This window comes from Prosopis cineraria, unplaced genomic scaffold (assembly GCF_029017545.1).
Source record: "Prosopis cineraria cultivar Desert tree isolate PC_DT_omini unplaced genomic scaffold, ASM2901754v1 PC10, whole genome shotgun sequence".
NCBI lineage: Eukaryota > Viridiplantae > Streptophyta > Magnoliopsida > Fabales > Fabaceae > Prosopis > Prosopis cineraria.
Window position 1 is genome coordinate 33,339,264 of NW_026555341.1, and position 13,369 is coordinate 33,352,632.

General features: G+C 30.2%; 1 protein-coding gene across 1 annotated transcript; it reads right to left on the reverse strand.

Moving 5' to 3' along the window:
- Window positions 1-8,901: 8,901 nt before the first annotated feature.
- Window positions 8,902-13,019, reverse strand: LOC129321631 (leucoanthocyanidin reductase-like). The gene is made up of 5 exons (XM_054967472.1): window positions 12,653-13,019; window positions 12,010-12,150; window positions 10,578-10,815; window positions 9,559-9,762; window positions 8,902-9,457 (listed from the first exon to the last, which is right to left on the reverse strand). The coding sequence occupies exons 1-5, from the start codon at window positions 12,857-12,859 to the stop codon at window positions 9,108-9,110; spliced, it is 1,140 nt and encodes a 379-aa protein (XP_054823447.1). The 5' UTR covers window positions 12,860-13,019; the 3' UTR covers window positions 8,902-9,107.
- Window positions 13,020-13,369: the final 350 nt, after the last annotated feature.

The following is a 13,369-nucleotide window of genomic DNA, read 5'->3' on the forward strand; positions in this document are numbered from 1 at the left end:
ATTATATCTTAAACGATATCTACCTATGCCATTATTCTCTTTGCAATGACTATCACCATTTGGCCATTGTTCTCTTTGCAATGACTATCACCATTTGCCAATTACACAAATCATCGACATAATCTGTATCGGTTTTACTCTCAATGCAATATTATTTACTAAGAAGTTTCTAAACTACTTAGCCTCATTTTTAGCCAATTTTAGAGTATATACTCTGGCTCACACATTTTATTTGGCTATAAATGGATTTCTCCTCATGAATATAAAATTAACTCTACATCATTGTATTATTTTAATACAATGGAAATCCATTTTATGTGATACGAACATTTATGGTATCTCTCAAACGTTCGTTTGTCTCATCCTCTCATGAGACTATTTGATATGCTCAATTTTTATGAAACATAACTATATCATAAATGCTCATCAATACTGAGTGTTAGACTTATACCAAAATAATTGCTATGGAGATTTTTCACAACTTAGCCTCCAATTTTAGAGTAAAAACTTTATGATCTTGTTATTATACTTGTTTCTATCATCACTAAAGGTGGATAATCACTGGTGAATCTTCCCACATTAATATCCATGTATTTTATACACCGGGGATCCTCTGTTCATAATCCATAATTTAGAAAATATTCTATTTATTTCATGGGACCATAACACATATTATCCACCTTTGGGATAAACAAATCATTATTCATAAACATGAATATTGATGCCAAGATAATTAAACAGGTCACATACCTATTTTAAAATAAATTTGTCTATATTAGATAAATAATTAAATTTTGACCACCATTACAATGTTTGTTTCAAGCTAAGCAACAAAAATTTTATAATTAACAAATTTTGCCATCATGCAAATAATAGCCTCCTCTTAATTAATTTTCCTCTAAATCACAATAGAATAATATCTTGGTATTTATAAAATGATGCTAACAATTTAGTACAACACATGTATATATATATTTTTTAATAAAGCAAAATAATTTTTGCTAAACACCCCCACAATTTTAAATATTTCATGTCTCATGGATAATGATTCTATCAAATTAGAATCTTGCCGTACAATATCTCCCATTCTAATTTTCTCAGAATTTTGAATCCATCATAAACATATCAATACATACACACAACCCCTCATTTTAGATATTAATTTATGGAATGATCAAAATTATATTCTGGCATGTGCTCGAAGCAGTGCAAGCAAAGACCATATATAATATTTTTTATTTAAAGCTAGAAAAAAAATAATAATCAGTGCCCACACCAAATTAATGTAGTCAACAAATTTCCAAAAACAACTTTTACATATATCTTCTCAAATATCTCACGCCTTAACTTAAATAAGCTATGCAACAAATAAAGTAATTACATCTTAAAATATAAAGGCAAATAAAGCAACGTATTCAATCAAAGAATATTGGATAACTTTTACCAATCAAGTAAATTAATTTTAATAAATATTTGAAATATAAGTTCAACAAATTAATGGCATTGATATTTGAAGTGATGCCTAATCAATTCCTTTTTTTACGGTAAAAAAAAAAATGCCATGCACCCACATTTGGATACTTTAAAGCATATTAATGATGGTATCATATCAAAGCAATTTATTCTTGCTCAAAATGTAAAAACTTAACAATATCTCCCTCGGCCAGTCAAGAATCTGAACGTAATATCCACAAAATTGAATGCACTAATAAATTCACATAGCAATACAAATTCGACATCATCAAATTGCAAATATTTTAATTCTCTGAAAATTATTAAGTTCATCAAACTAATATATATATATATATATATATTAAATATACTATCACAGAAAATTGCAAATTCTGCCATATTAATATAAACAAAATATTAAGGTTTAATTCCAACGGTTTCATTGATCGAAAAACCCAAAGTTTTCATACAACTGATATGGAAATGATAATAAATAATAAATTCTAATCATTACAGTTTATTAATGATTGCTGAGTAAATCTCAATCGTTTGCTGAATTGTTTCTGTTCGTATTGGCCAAATTAAAATTCTCGTTACAATTATTGAAGGGGTCATGCACTCAATAATGGCCTTTAAAATTTATTCCTTAAATTAGTTTAATCATCACCATCTATAGTTTCATTTGATCATCTGCCATTTTCCGGAGGAAAAAAAAATAGCCACATACTCTAACCCTTATGATAGGCCTAAGAATTATATCTGGTTGTCATTATCCAAGATGTTTATATTTTTTTCTCTTTTTTTCTCAATGAATTCCCTTTAGTTGACTACTCTACGAAGCTTTTTCCATACATATCATAGTATCTAAATATTTCTGCATCAAACTCAAGCCACAAATCCTATCAAGCTTGTGGATGAGGTGTGCTCATATTACTGTTGTCTCATCTCTATTAATCTGTCAAACACACATTCGCATTTATGCCAATTCTTAACTACTAAAATAGCATTACAAATTGCAATTTCAAAATGTAGAAAGATATAGGTACCTGAAATAAGATAGGACCCCATGTTCGTGCAGGAGGAAGAACTGCAATGGAACAATTAGATTCTGTTAAGCCATACGTTCGTAGCTATGGTGGGGTCAACTTCCACAATTATTTGGTAGCTGAAGGAATGTGAATGCTCTCCTTACACAACATTCAATCACTTTGCCAATATTATAAGCATGTGGTATTTATGCTTGAACTCAAATGCATAGCCACTGAGGTCTTAAATGAGTTGGATTTTGGAGCAAATTTGGCATTCTTGGTGTTTATACTCACCATTGCCCATTTCAGGATATACTTACTCACACGTGCCCTAATACTTAACTCTATTCATAAAACCATCAAAACTCATTGCCTCTCCACATGCCTCCACTGGGTCTTACAGCCATAACATGTTAGAAAATAGCTCTTAAGATTGTTGGCGATAGCTGATAAAATCTAGTCTGAGTCGTGCACAAGGACACTGTCCTTAAGAGCTATTCCGCCATATCGGGTTGATCGCGCGGCAACTCCCTAGGATTAAACAAACTCTTTCTACTAAAAGTAGGGACACAGAACAACATAAATTCATATAATATACTCAGGTAACTATACAATGAACTAGAATGATAGAAGAGGAGAGAAAGATCGAGAGTATCAAGTCTCTCTCTGAACCTGTGGCAAATATTGCCTTTTATAGACAGATCTCATAATGCTGGGCAATAAAACAACCTTAATCACAATTAAAAAATGATTTCAAATAATAATGTTATTTAAATTTTATGTTATAAAATAATGAATAGACTTAAATAATAATTAATTTATAATAATTTTTTTGAAATACTCAAAAATATTTATAATATCCAACAAGTTTTGCTTTGAAGGGTCATTTTTTGTTTGTGTTTCTGTGAAATTTTATATAGCTTGATGTGTGAGTTTAGACATTTTGCTTGATAGAGTTTGATACAAGCAACTATCATCTTCACTGAAGGTTTTTGAGGAAGATGGTACACAGATAATTATTAATGATATAATTTTTCAAAATTTTCAAATTTTTCATTGGATTGTAATTGATTTGATAATCCAAAAGTTTAATGATATAAATTTGGATTTTCACATGTGTCACAAATTATTACATTTTAGAAAATTGATGTTAGTGAAGAAAAAATATTTAATTTGTCACTACATTCAAAATTTTTGAGAAAATAGTGACAAATATTACTTTTATTACAAATCCATCACTAATTATAATATTTTAGTTATGGAAACAAATCTTTCACTAAATTTAGATATTTTGATAAAATAGTGATAGATTTTTGCTCTTGTCACTAATTGTTACATTTAGTGACAAATTTTTAGTCTGTCACTAATTCTGATTTTTTTAATAGTAGAATATATAGTAGGACAAAATTAGAAGCACTATCTAATATCATATATTTTTTATCTCAAAAAATGCTTATAAAAATTGTCCTATATTATAGATGAAAAGAAATACTTTCTCTAAACCACAATATAAGTCACTTTCTAGAAGCACATCTTGGTCTTAAAGATAGGGTATTGATTAAATTTTATGTTTTTTCATTTATACTATTTCCTTTTTTATTCCTTGTCTTTACATGCTCCATATTTAAAGATCATATATATGTTACTAGGAACTTTTGAAAAGGTATAAGTAAAAAAATGTTGACATTTTTAAAAAATTAAGATTTTAACTAACATTTTTTGCAAATCATGAATTAGTTAGCAATAACATATATTGTAATCTAGACAGAGTATATAGATTTTGTTATGGGAAAATGACAATTAAGGACATCATAAGATCATTAATTACAATTAGAGACTCCAAATTATTAAAATTCTAACAATGAACCATGGTCTTTATTTGAAATTAAAAATATGTATGAGCTTACAAAAATTACCCTCACTTAAAAAAAATACTATTGAAATTACGATGATGGGTCAAGCTATTGTTAGAAAAACTAGGAACCATACTCTTGAAAGACACCTATGAATATATGATAGTCACCTGAAAATTCACTGAAATCACTTTTTAATATGAACTAATCATTTTTTAATTTTTATACTTGTTAATATATAAGTAAACACTTAAAAAAATTAGAAAAGACATTACTGAAATTACTATTACATGTTAGGATTATTGTTAATCTCAATTGAAAAAATCAGGCTCTAAAGTTTTATGGGTTGAGGCTAGTGAAATTATTATTATGAGTCAGGACTATTGTTAATCAAATTGTGGGTCTTAGTTTTTTCAAATGAGATTAATAATAGTCTTAACTTATAATAATAATTTCAGTACTTGAAGATAATTTTGTAAACTCATATATTTTTAATTTCAATTGAGGACCAAGATCTAATATTATTAGGATTTTAATAATTCAGATTGTATTGTAATTAATGATGTTCTGGGGTCTATAATTGTCCTTTTCCCTTCTGTTTTCTCATTAATCTAGTGACATGTTTGGTTCAAGGAATCATGCGCAATGTAATCGATATATATTTCTTTTTATATTATATTGACGTTGATTCTTTATAAGAAGGGATGTACACCAAGATGGTAGCCTTCTCGTATGTACCGATTTCAATATAAATTTATTGTATACTCTTTATGATCCTATTTATAAATCACTTTTACAATCTCATCAATACCAATACAATAAAAATATATACTAGTATAAAGAATAACTATAAATAAAATTTCAAAATTAACTCTCAAATAAAAAGACAAAAGTAATCTAATCAATATAATATTACTTTTCATGTATTTCTCTCATACTTTACAAAAAAGTTACTCCTTTTACTATGAGAATGGTATTGTCAATTTTTCTTTACAATGAAAAATGTTAAACAAGTAAGGTTCTTTGGGAATTTCATTTTGAAAAGTAGAGTAATCATAGGCAATGACTAATACTGTGGGCTAGTTTTTTTTCCCCTAGAACGTGACCACCATAGTGAAGCGGAGGGAGTGCAACATTACTTGGGATCTACCTCTTTTTTAATACATGGGATCTACATCTTTTCTATGCCATTTTTTGAGTACTTCTCTTTACATCCAGTTACATTCGTTCATTTAACTATTTACTGAATTTTATAATGTAAGATTGCTAATTATGATATTAGATGAAATGTATTCATTTAATGTGCAAAAAAGTTAAACTCATAAATTGAACAAATGTACCTTATATCCTTATGCTTCACAAATGTTGTCAGCTTAAAAGAAGATAAAAAGCACAGCCATGGTTCTTTCTTCCCTAAATGCTTGCAAAATTTATAAATTGGTCACTTTTTAATTGTAAATTATTCTACTAGACAATAATTAATATTCTTAGATTGTGACAAGAGATTCAAATGAAAACAACCATGAACTTAGGATGTGCTTAAACTATATTAATGAGTCCTCACATGAAATCATTAACTCAAGTATTTTTTTTGTTTAATCACTAAGTCAAGTATTAACTAAATTGAAATTACACACAAACACACACATCTATGAGATTTTAGAACCTTGAAAATAAGAAATAAACAACAACACCTAGCTTAATTCTGTAGTTACTATTCTATCAAATTGATAAATTCCAGACTATTTGATAGAGATTGTTGACTAATTATGTATATCTTTTTGGCTTAGTTTAAGGTGTGATTTACTTGGGAAACATAAATTAGAACATGATAAAATATGAAAATAATTTTTTTTTTGGGTAAAAAGGGAGACAGTGCTTAAGTTGAAAAAAATTAGAACATCCTACTTCAAATTAGAACATAATACTTCACATTACAACATTTATAGTGAAGCTTGATATAGTAAAAGAAAGGCGGATATCATCTTTAAACACTCATTAACATTTGTTTATAATATTGCAGATAGGACAAATTTTATTGTTTTCTATTATGATTCAGCTAGAGATCTCAAGAACTTCATTTATAGGTCCAATTTAAAATAACAAAGGTGACAAAAGTAGAACAAAGTCTTCAGGGACCACGTGATGGATGCATCATTCCTATGTACATTATTTCTTCTCTACCTCTTTTCTTCTTTTTGAAATAAAGGATATTATATTAATAAAAGAATAAAAAGAAAAACAATTAAAATGAAGTTTAAAAGCTATATGAGATTCTTGAAAGTTCAACCACTACAAAGTTGGACAAGTGAGTAAAACATGCGTGTAAAAAGGAAAAAAAAAAAGTTGGTGGGGGCCAATTCATTGACATGGAAAGCAAAAGAAAGTTCAAGCAGAGTTCATTTTATTATCAATACCCAACAAGAACCTAACAAATTTAAAACCTCAATCTTCTCTCTCCCCCCTTTAGCTCTGTACAATCCATGAATAAATACAGTTCACTCTACTATCCTATTTTCTTTTTCCTAATCTTCAAGTCTCTCTCTCTCTTTCACGTGCACACAAACACATACAGGATATTATATAAGAAGAAAACATGTGCAGAAATATATAGACTCAAATACCCAAAATGGATTAGGGGAAAAATAGTACCTGACAAATTGAAGGAGGAACTCGAATGATAAAGCTCTCTATCTACTGATGCGAGAACGCTGAAGGTAGAAAAAAAATGGAGGAGCTACCGTGGAAGAAGAAGGTGAGAAGAGATGAAGAGGAAAGGATGACTTGAAAGAAAAAGGCGGCAGGAGTGAGTGATAGAGGGGAGGGAAATGAAATTCTACAGTGAAAGTGAAAGCGAAATTAGGGATTTCATATATAACTTGAAATTCTTTTTATTTTTCAATTGCTTCAAGTTTAACTTTTTTTTTTGGTATCAGCAAAATAAAAAAAAATTGGACTTCTGGAGTTTTGAACTCAACACGTGAGTTATATAAATAATAATTTATTATCACCAATTGAGCTATAGCACCATGTACTCATTATCCCACGCATAATTATATAAACACACACACACACACACACACACACACACACACACACACAATAATCCTAAACTATTATATTTTATATAAAAATCCTTATTAACAATGAAAATTATTAAAATATTATTTATTTTACATTATTTTATACATAAAAGCTCATTATTTATATTTCAATATTACTAGTGAGAAATTACTATTTATCAACTTCTTCCCTTAAGCTACTTTCTTCTTAAATTTTCTTTATAAAAATAACATACTAAATATTGCATCTCAAACTCTAAGATAAAATGACGCAAGATTACGTATAACAAAATACCACCAGTATTCTTTTATAAGTTGGGACCAAGAGAATATAATACAAGATATGTATACCTATGTGCAAGCATGCGCATGACAATAAATGCAAAACATACACTATTTCACACATATTACAAGTAATTAATTAAACAATTGTCACTTATATATTTCACCCTATGAACTAGGAAAAACAAGTTATTAGTGCAATGTCTATATCATTATGCAAATAGGTTATAACACATATGAACAACAATATATTTAATTTATTTTCTATTGTTTTAATATTACAAATCCTTAAATCAAATATAAGATTTTTTTATATATATTCACAATTTAAAATGATGATTAGTTCCTGGTTAATATTTCACAAGTAATTTAATTTACTTTACTGTTATAAAAAATATATACTTCAATGGTAACAAAATTCATTATAATTTGAAAAATAAAAAATAATTTCTCTTAAAAAATTCTAAGAGAAAATATCAAAGTTTTCTCATAATAATCTAAGAGAACATTTCTCTCAGAAGTTTTTGAGAGAAATTTAAGCATTTCTCTCAAACATTACTAGAGAAATATTTCTCTCACATTATTATGAGAGAAAATATTATATAGAATTTTTTTATAATTTTTTAAAATATTTTTCTCTGATTATTTTGAGAGAAACTTTCTCTCAAATCTTTTTGAGAGAAACTTCTCTCAGTTACTTCTGAGAGAACAATTTCTCTAAAATTATTTTGAAAAAAAATATTAAGGTTCTCTCCGAATAATTCGAGAGAAATCTTCTCTCTGATTTATCCGAAAGAAACATTATGCAAATTTTTTTTATAGTTTTTTATTTTTTATTTATTATTTCTGCCAAATGTTTCTCTCGATATTGTTCAAGAGAATAAATTTTCATCATAGCGCGCTTACTTTTCTCAAGTTTCTCTCAGATTTTCTCTCCAATTTTCTCTCTATTTCATAAACTGAGAGAAAATTCATGAAAACATTCATATAAGAGATTTTTCGAGAGAAAATCAGAGAGAACTTCTCACCTTATTATTTCTGAGAGAAATTTTTGAGAAAAATATACTGTTTTATTGTAGTGTGTCTTCAAAAAACATTCAAGTGATGATATATAATGAATATATGGTCATTAAATTAAATAAATTATTAATGAAAATATATAAATATGAATTGAGAATGAGCAGAGGAGATAAATCTCATCCATTGATGAAGACATTGGCGGGGTTGAACAAAATAGCAGCCTTAAAACATTAATTACTCATATGGGTTTATCCTTGTTCAAACAGTGCACGACCACCAGGTATCACCATATATAAATAAACAAGATTCCCATCCCACAAATCAAATCAATCCCCAATAATGGTTAAAAAACAAAGGAAAAAAAACAGCAGATACTAGTAAATATTATTATATGAACTCATGGTGATCATTCAACACATGGCGGAGATCGGCGGCGCTGCCTTGACCACAGCCGACTTTGTGGCGGCTGCAGCGTCGTTGCTGTTACTGGTATTATTATTATTATTGGGAACGACATTATTATCATTACTGTTATTGCCGCTTTCTCGGAGGTCCGTCGTCGTCTTCTTCGTCTCCGCCGGCGGCGGGGGGATCATCAGAACAAAATCCTCAAAGCAATCATCCAAGCTCCTTACGGTCTCTTCAGGATACAGTGTTCCGATCTCCACATCACCGGCTCCGTCCGGGTTGAAGATCTGACACCCTTTGATGAAGATGTCGTGAGTGAAGGATGCCACAAAACTCCTTGGCTCAATGTTCTCTGCAATAACAACAACAATTAAACGCATATTATTGGATTGAAGACGCACACAGACATAGAGAGAGAGAGAGAGAGAGAGACTGAGATAACGATGATCGAACCAGCAGCTACAGCGAGAAGATGATCTTCAGTGATGATGACTCTGGGAATCGTGCGACCGACTTTCTTTTCCCACATGGAAGCGAGTTCGTTCATGTTGTAGTAATTGGTGGCTGGTTGGAAATGGAGGCTCTTATTCAAGGCTCTGATATCACTTGCAGCTTTCATGGTGAATTTCCCGATGTCAGGCCCACAAACGAAGTAGGCTGCACAAGAATATCATAGCAAAACATGGTAAACCCACGTACATGTGTGTTCAGTATATTTAGCCCAAACAATGTGTATGTTAGTTTGTGTCTATGTCTTGTGGCTGAGTTTGTCCGACATGATGTGCAAGTAATTGGTAGAGGACCCACGTGTGGGGCCCATACACTTCATTTGCCTCTCTGAGTGAAAGGGCACAAGTGCGTCCCATCTTATGGGGCTTACGATATGCATGCATGTATTTATTCCTTCTTTTTTTCCTATATATAATTTATATTTAAAAAAACTTATGGTCATTTTTATAAGTCAATTTGTCTAAAAAAAAATAGACAATCAATTTTTTAAAATTTTCACCCTTTCACAATTTTTTTATGAATAAAGTAAACACTAAAAAGGTTGCATTTTCGAGACAATGTTAATATTAATTTAGGTAAATTAGTTAGAAAATGACTAACATTTCCTCCGATTCAAAATTTAACCAAATTTTAATCAATTATTCATAAAATTTTAAAAAGTTGGTTAAATATAATAATTGTATTTAAAACTAAAAAATTTAGAATAACTAAATACTATTAGCTTGTAATTAATCTTTATCATGTAAAGAAATCAATTTTGTCTCGTGAAAATAAACCTAAATTTTATGAGAAGCAATTTGAAAAAAATATGATAAATGTTTTTAAATTTTGTAATTTTTCTTGTTAAAAAATTATATAAAATATGACAGCTTCTGCTATAATAAAAAAAGCGGGAATATATTAGAAGGACACTTGTATATTTTGAAAATGATAATAAAAAAAGGATGCAAAAATAAATGTACCTTTGACGGTGCCATCGCCGTAGATATGAAGTTGATCCAACGGTGGAGGACTCTGGGAAGGGTGGCAGTTGTCGTAGTATGGCCAAGAAGCAATGGAGTTACAGCATATATAAGTGTAGGGAACCCCAGCCTCCTCCACCACGCGCCTCACCAGACGCTTCTGTTTGTACATCCCCAAACCCGGCTCCACCGGGTCCGCCCGGTCCACATCATGCCCGAACTCTGACGGCATGAACCTCTGCCACGTGGTGAAAGCCAATTAATGAATTTTTATCTAAAAAAATGCAATATATTGTGAACTAGAAGGAGTTTATGTGTGTGGGACTCCATGCATGTGCATGCTGAACCATTTGCCTCCCTTTTTTCGGTTAAATAACAAAAGAAGTCATACAAAATTCAAAGACATGTAGTACGAAATATGTATGAATTATGAATTATGACATCATGATCAGATAGAGAAAAAATGAACAATATTTTTTTAAAAAAAGAGTGATGATGACATTGCTTTTTTAATTCAAGGGAGAAAAATTTAATATTTTATAGAATTAGAAAATAACTAAAATGTATTTAGTCTTGAAATAATTTGAGTTTTTTTTAAATTTCAAGGAAATTAAATTATTTTATTAGAATTTTTTCTCATTCAATCTAAAGATTTGGTAAAATAAAATTCAATTTTGTTTCAGGGTGAAATAATAAATCAAGGTGGGGGCTGGATGAGTCCTGTGGGAGAAAAATATGGAGTCTCCCAACATCTGGGGAATTTCAATAATTACTAAAAATTTCACCTAAAAAAAAATTCCAGACAAAGGAAATATTTCATTTTATTTTTAAATAAAGCACGTGTCAGCGTTGGATTAGGGAAACTAATCTTGCTTTAACGACATTCACAGCACCATCCCATAAAAAAAAAAAAAAAGTTTGGCAAATGTCTACGGAAAACCATTTTATTTATTGCAGACATCTATTTAATTACAACATGTTTAACGCTTTTGCAACAAATTCCAAGGGATAAGTAACAAAAATAAAATAAAATACCAAGACACTGATGTCCATCAATTTTTTATTTCTCTCCCCTTAAATAGTCTTAAAAAATTTCGAGAGAAAGAATTTCACATGGGTCCAAATTAATAAGGCCACAGTGAAAAGTGAAAAGTAAACACCCATATCTAACCTTCCAGTTACCTGAAATTATTGGTACATACATTTGCATTAGGCTGTTTGGTGCCCATGCAATACTATATATAGCCATAGGATTACGAGTCTCACCAATTAACTAGGACAATGTAATTAATGCAAAATTTAACTAAAATGATAATAATGTACTTTATATTGAGACTAACGTGTGATTACAGTCTGATATAAATTATACTGTTCATGGTTTGTGAACAATGTAGAATATTGTTGTTATTTAAGAGGTAATTAATTAACTAACCTTGATAGTTTTAACGGACTTCATGGCTTCCACCAGGACGAGCTGGTCCAGCAAGTTTCTGGCTCCCACAGCTGATACCACAATGCTTATCTCATAATCTTTTAGAATCTTCTCCATTAATTCCTGCTCATTTATCACCCCCTATATGTATATACATATTCCAAACACATAACATCAAATGAACAAACATTAATCATCAGCTTCCTAATAAATCTTATATTTAATATCTAATTTCATTGGTATATGATGCCGGCCATCTACTAAATATATGTAATGTATACTAATCTCTTAAAAATATAATTTAATTTTTTAAGGGATAATGATATAACTTTTAACTCCTAAATTTTTTCTAAATTATTAATTTAATTCTTAAATTTTAACTTTGTACAACTCAGTCTTTATAGTTTATTGAGTTAAAAAATTATGAAGACTAAATTGTTTTGAGAAGAAGTTTAGGGATTAAAAGTTATATTTTTTTTCTTGTTTTTTTAAACCTTTTACAATGCTTACCCACACATACATTCTGAGGAATGAGATAATCTCCTTCTCAATGTGTGTGTGTGTGTGTATTACGAGAATGTTAAAACTTAAAATGAAACAAACAAGGAGAGACGATGTTGCTGGCTCATGTTTGTGTGCTTACATAAATGACAGCGGCACCTTTCTCTTGTAGCCCCTTGACAACGGCGGACTTGCATTGGCTGATGGGTCCTGGCCGGACGAGCAAGTAGGTGGCATAACCGGCAGCAAGGCTGGCCTCCGCCATGAACTGACCGATGAAACCAGTGGCGCCGGCGATGAGGACACGTTCCTTTTTGTCAACAGACGGGACGGCAGGCGACACAGTCATGGTGATGAAGAACAAGAAGGCTAGGTTTAGGAGACTTTGTGGTGGTGGGCTTGGTTGGGAAAAGAAAAACACAACACAGGAAAAATAAGAAAAAATGAAAAAAATTAATAGGAAAAGAATTAATGGGAAGAGGGTAAGTGAGAGTGGGCATGAGAATGTGAGGTGAGATGAAACGTGTGGGTTTATATAGGACGGACATGGTGGACGAGGACGGAAAGAGAAACAGAAGAAACAAACAAGGTTGTGGTAGCGTCAAATTGCAGCTACCTTTCAACGAGGAAGATGCGAAGTTAAGATTGATAATCAAATCAATAATTGCAAATTAATTAAATGGTAATGATGGCGGATGAATTAGGGCATGTTTGATTGTATTCCCAACTTTTGTTTTTATAAACTATTTTGCAATACAGCTTTTAAAATTATTTTTTTAAAACATAATAAAAAAGGGCATGTTTGGTTTCATTTTTTAAGAACTGTCTTCAGTTTTTTTTAAAAAAAATAAATAAAGAA

Excerpts from the sequence above, each read along its gene's own strand:
- LOC129321631 (XM_054967472.1), bottom strand. The coding sequence starts at position 12,859 with ATGACTGTGTCGCCTGCCGTCCCGTCTGTTGACAAAAAGGAACGTGTC. Across the intron at positions 10,816-12,009 it reads AGTCCGTTAAAACTATCAAG|AGGTTCATGCCGTCAGAGTT; the intron begins GTTAGTTAATTA and ends ACCACGTGGCAG. Across the intron at positions 9,458-9,558 it reads TCTTCTCGCTGTAGCTGCTG|AGAACATTGAGCCAAGGAGT; the intron begins GTTCGATCATCG and ends TTGTTATTGCAG.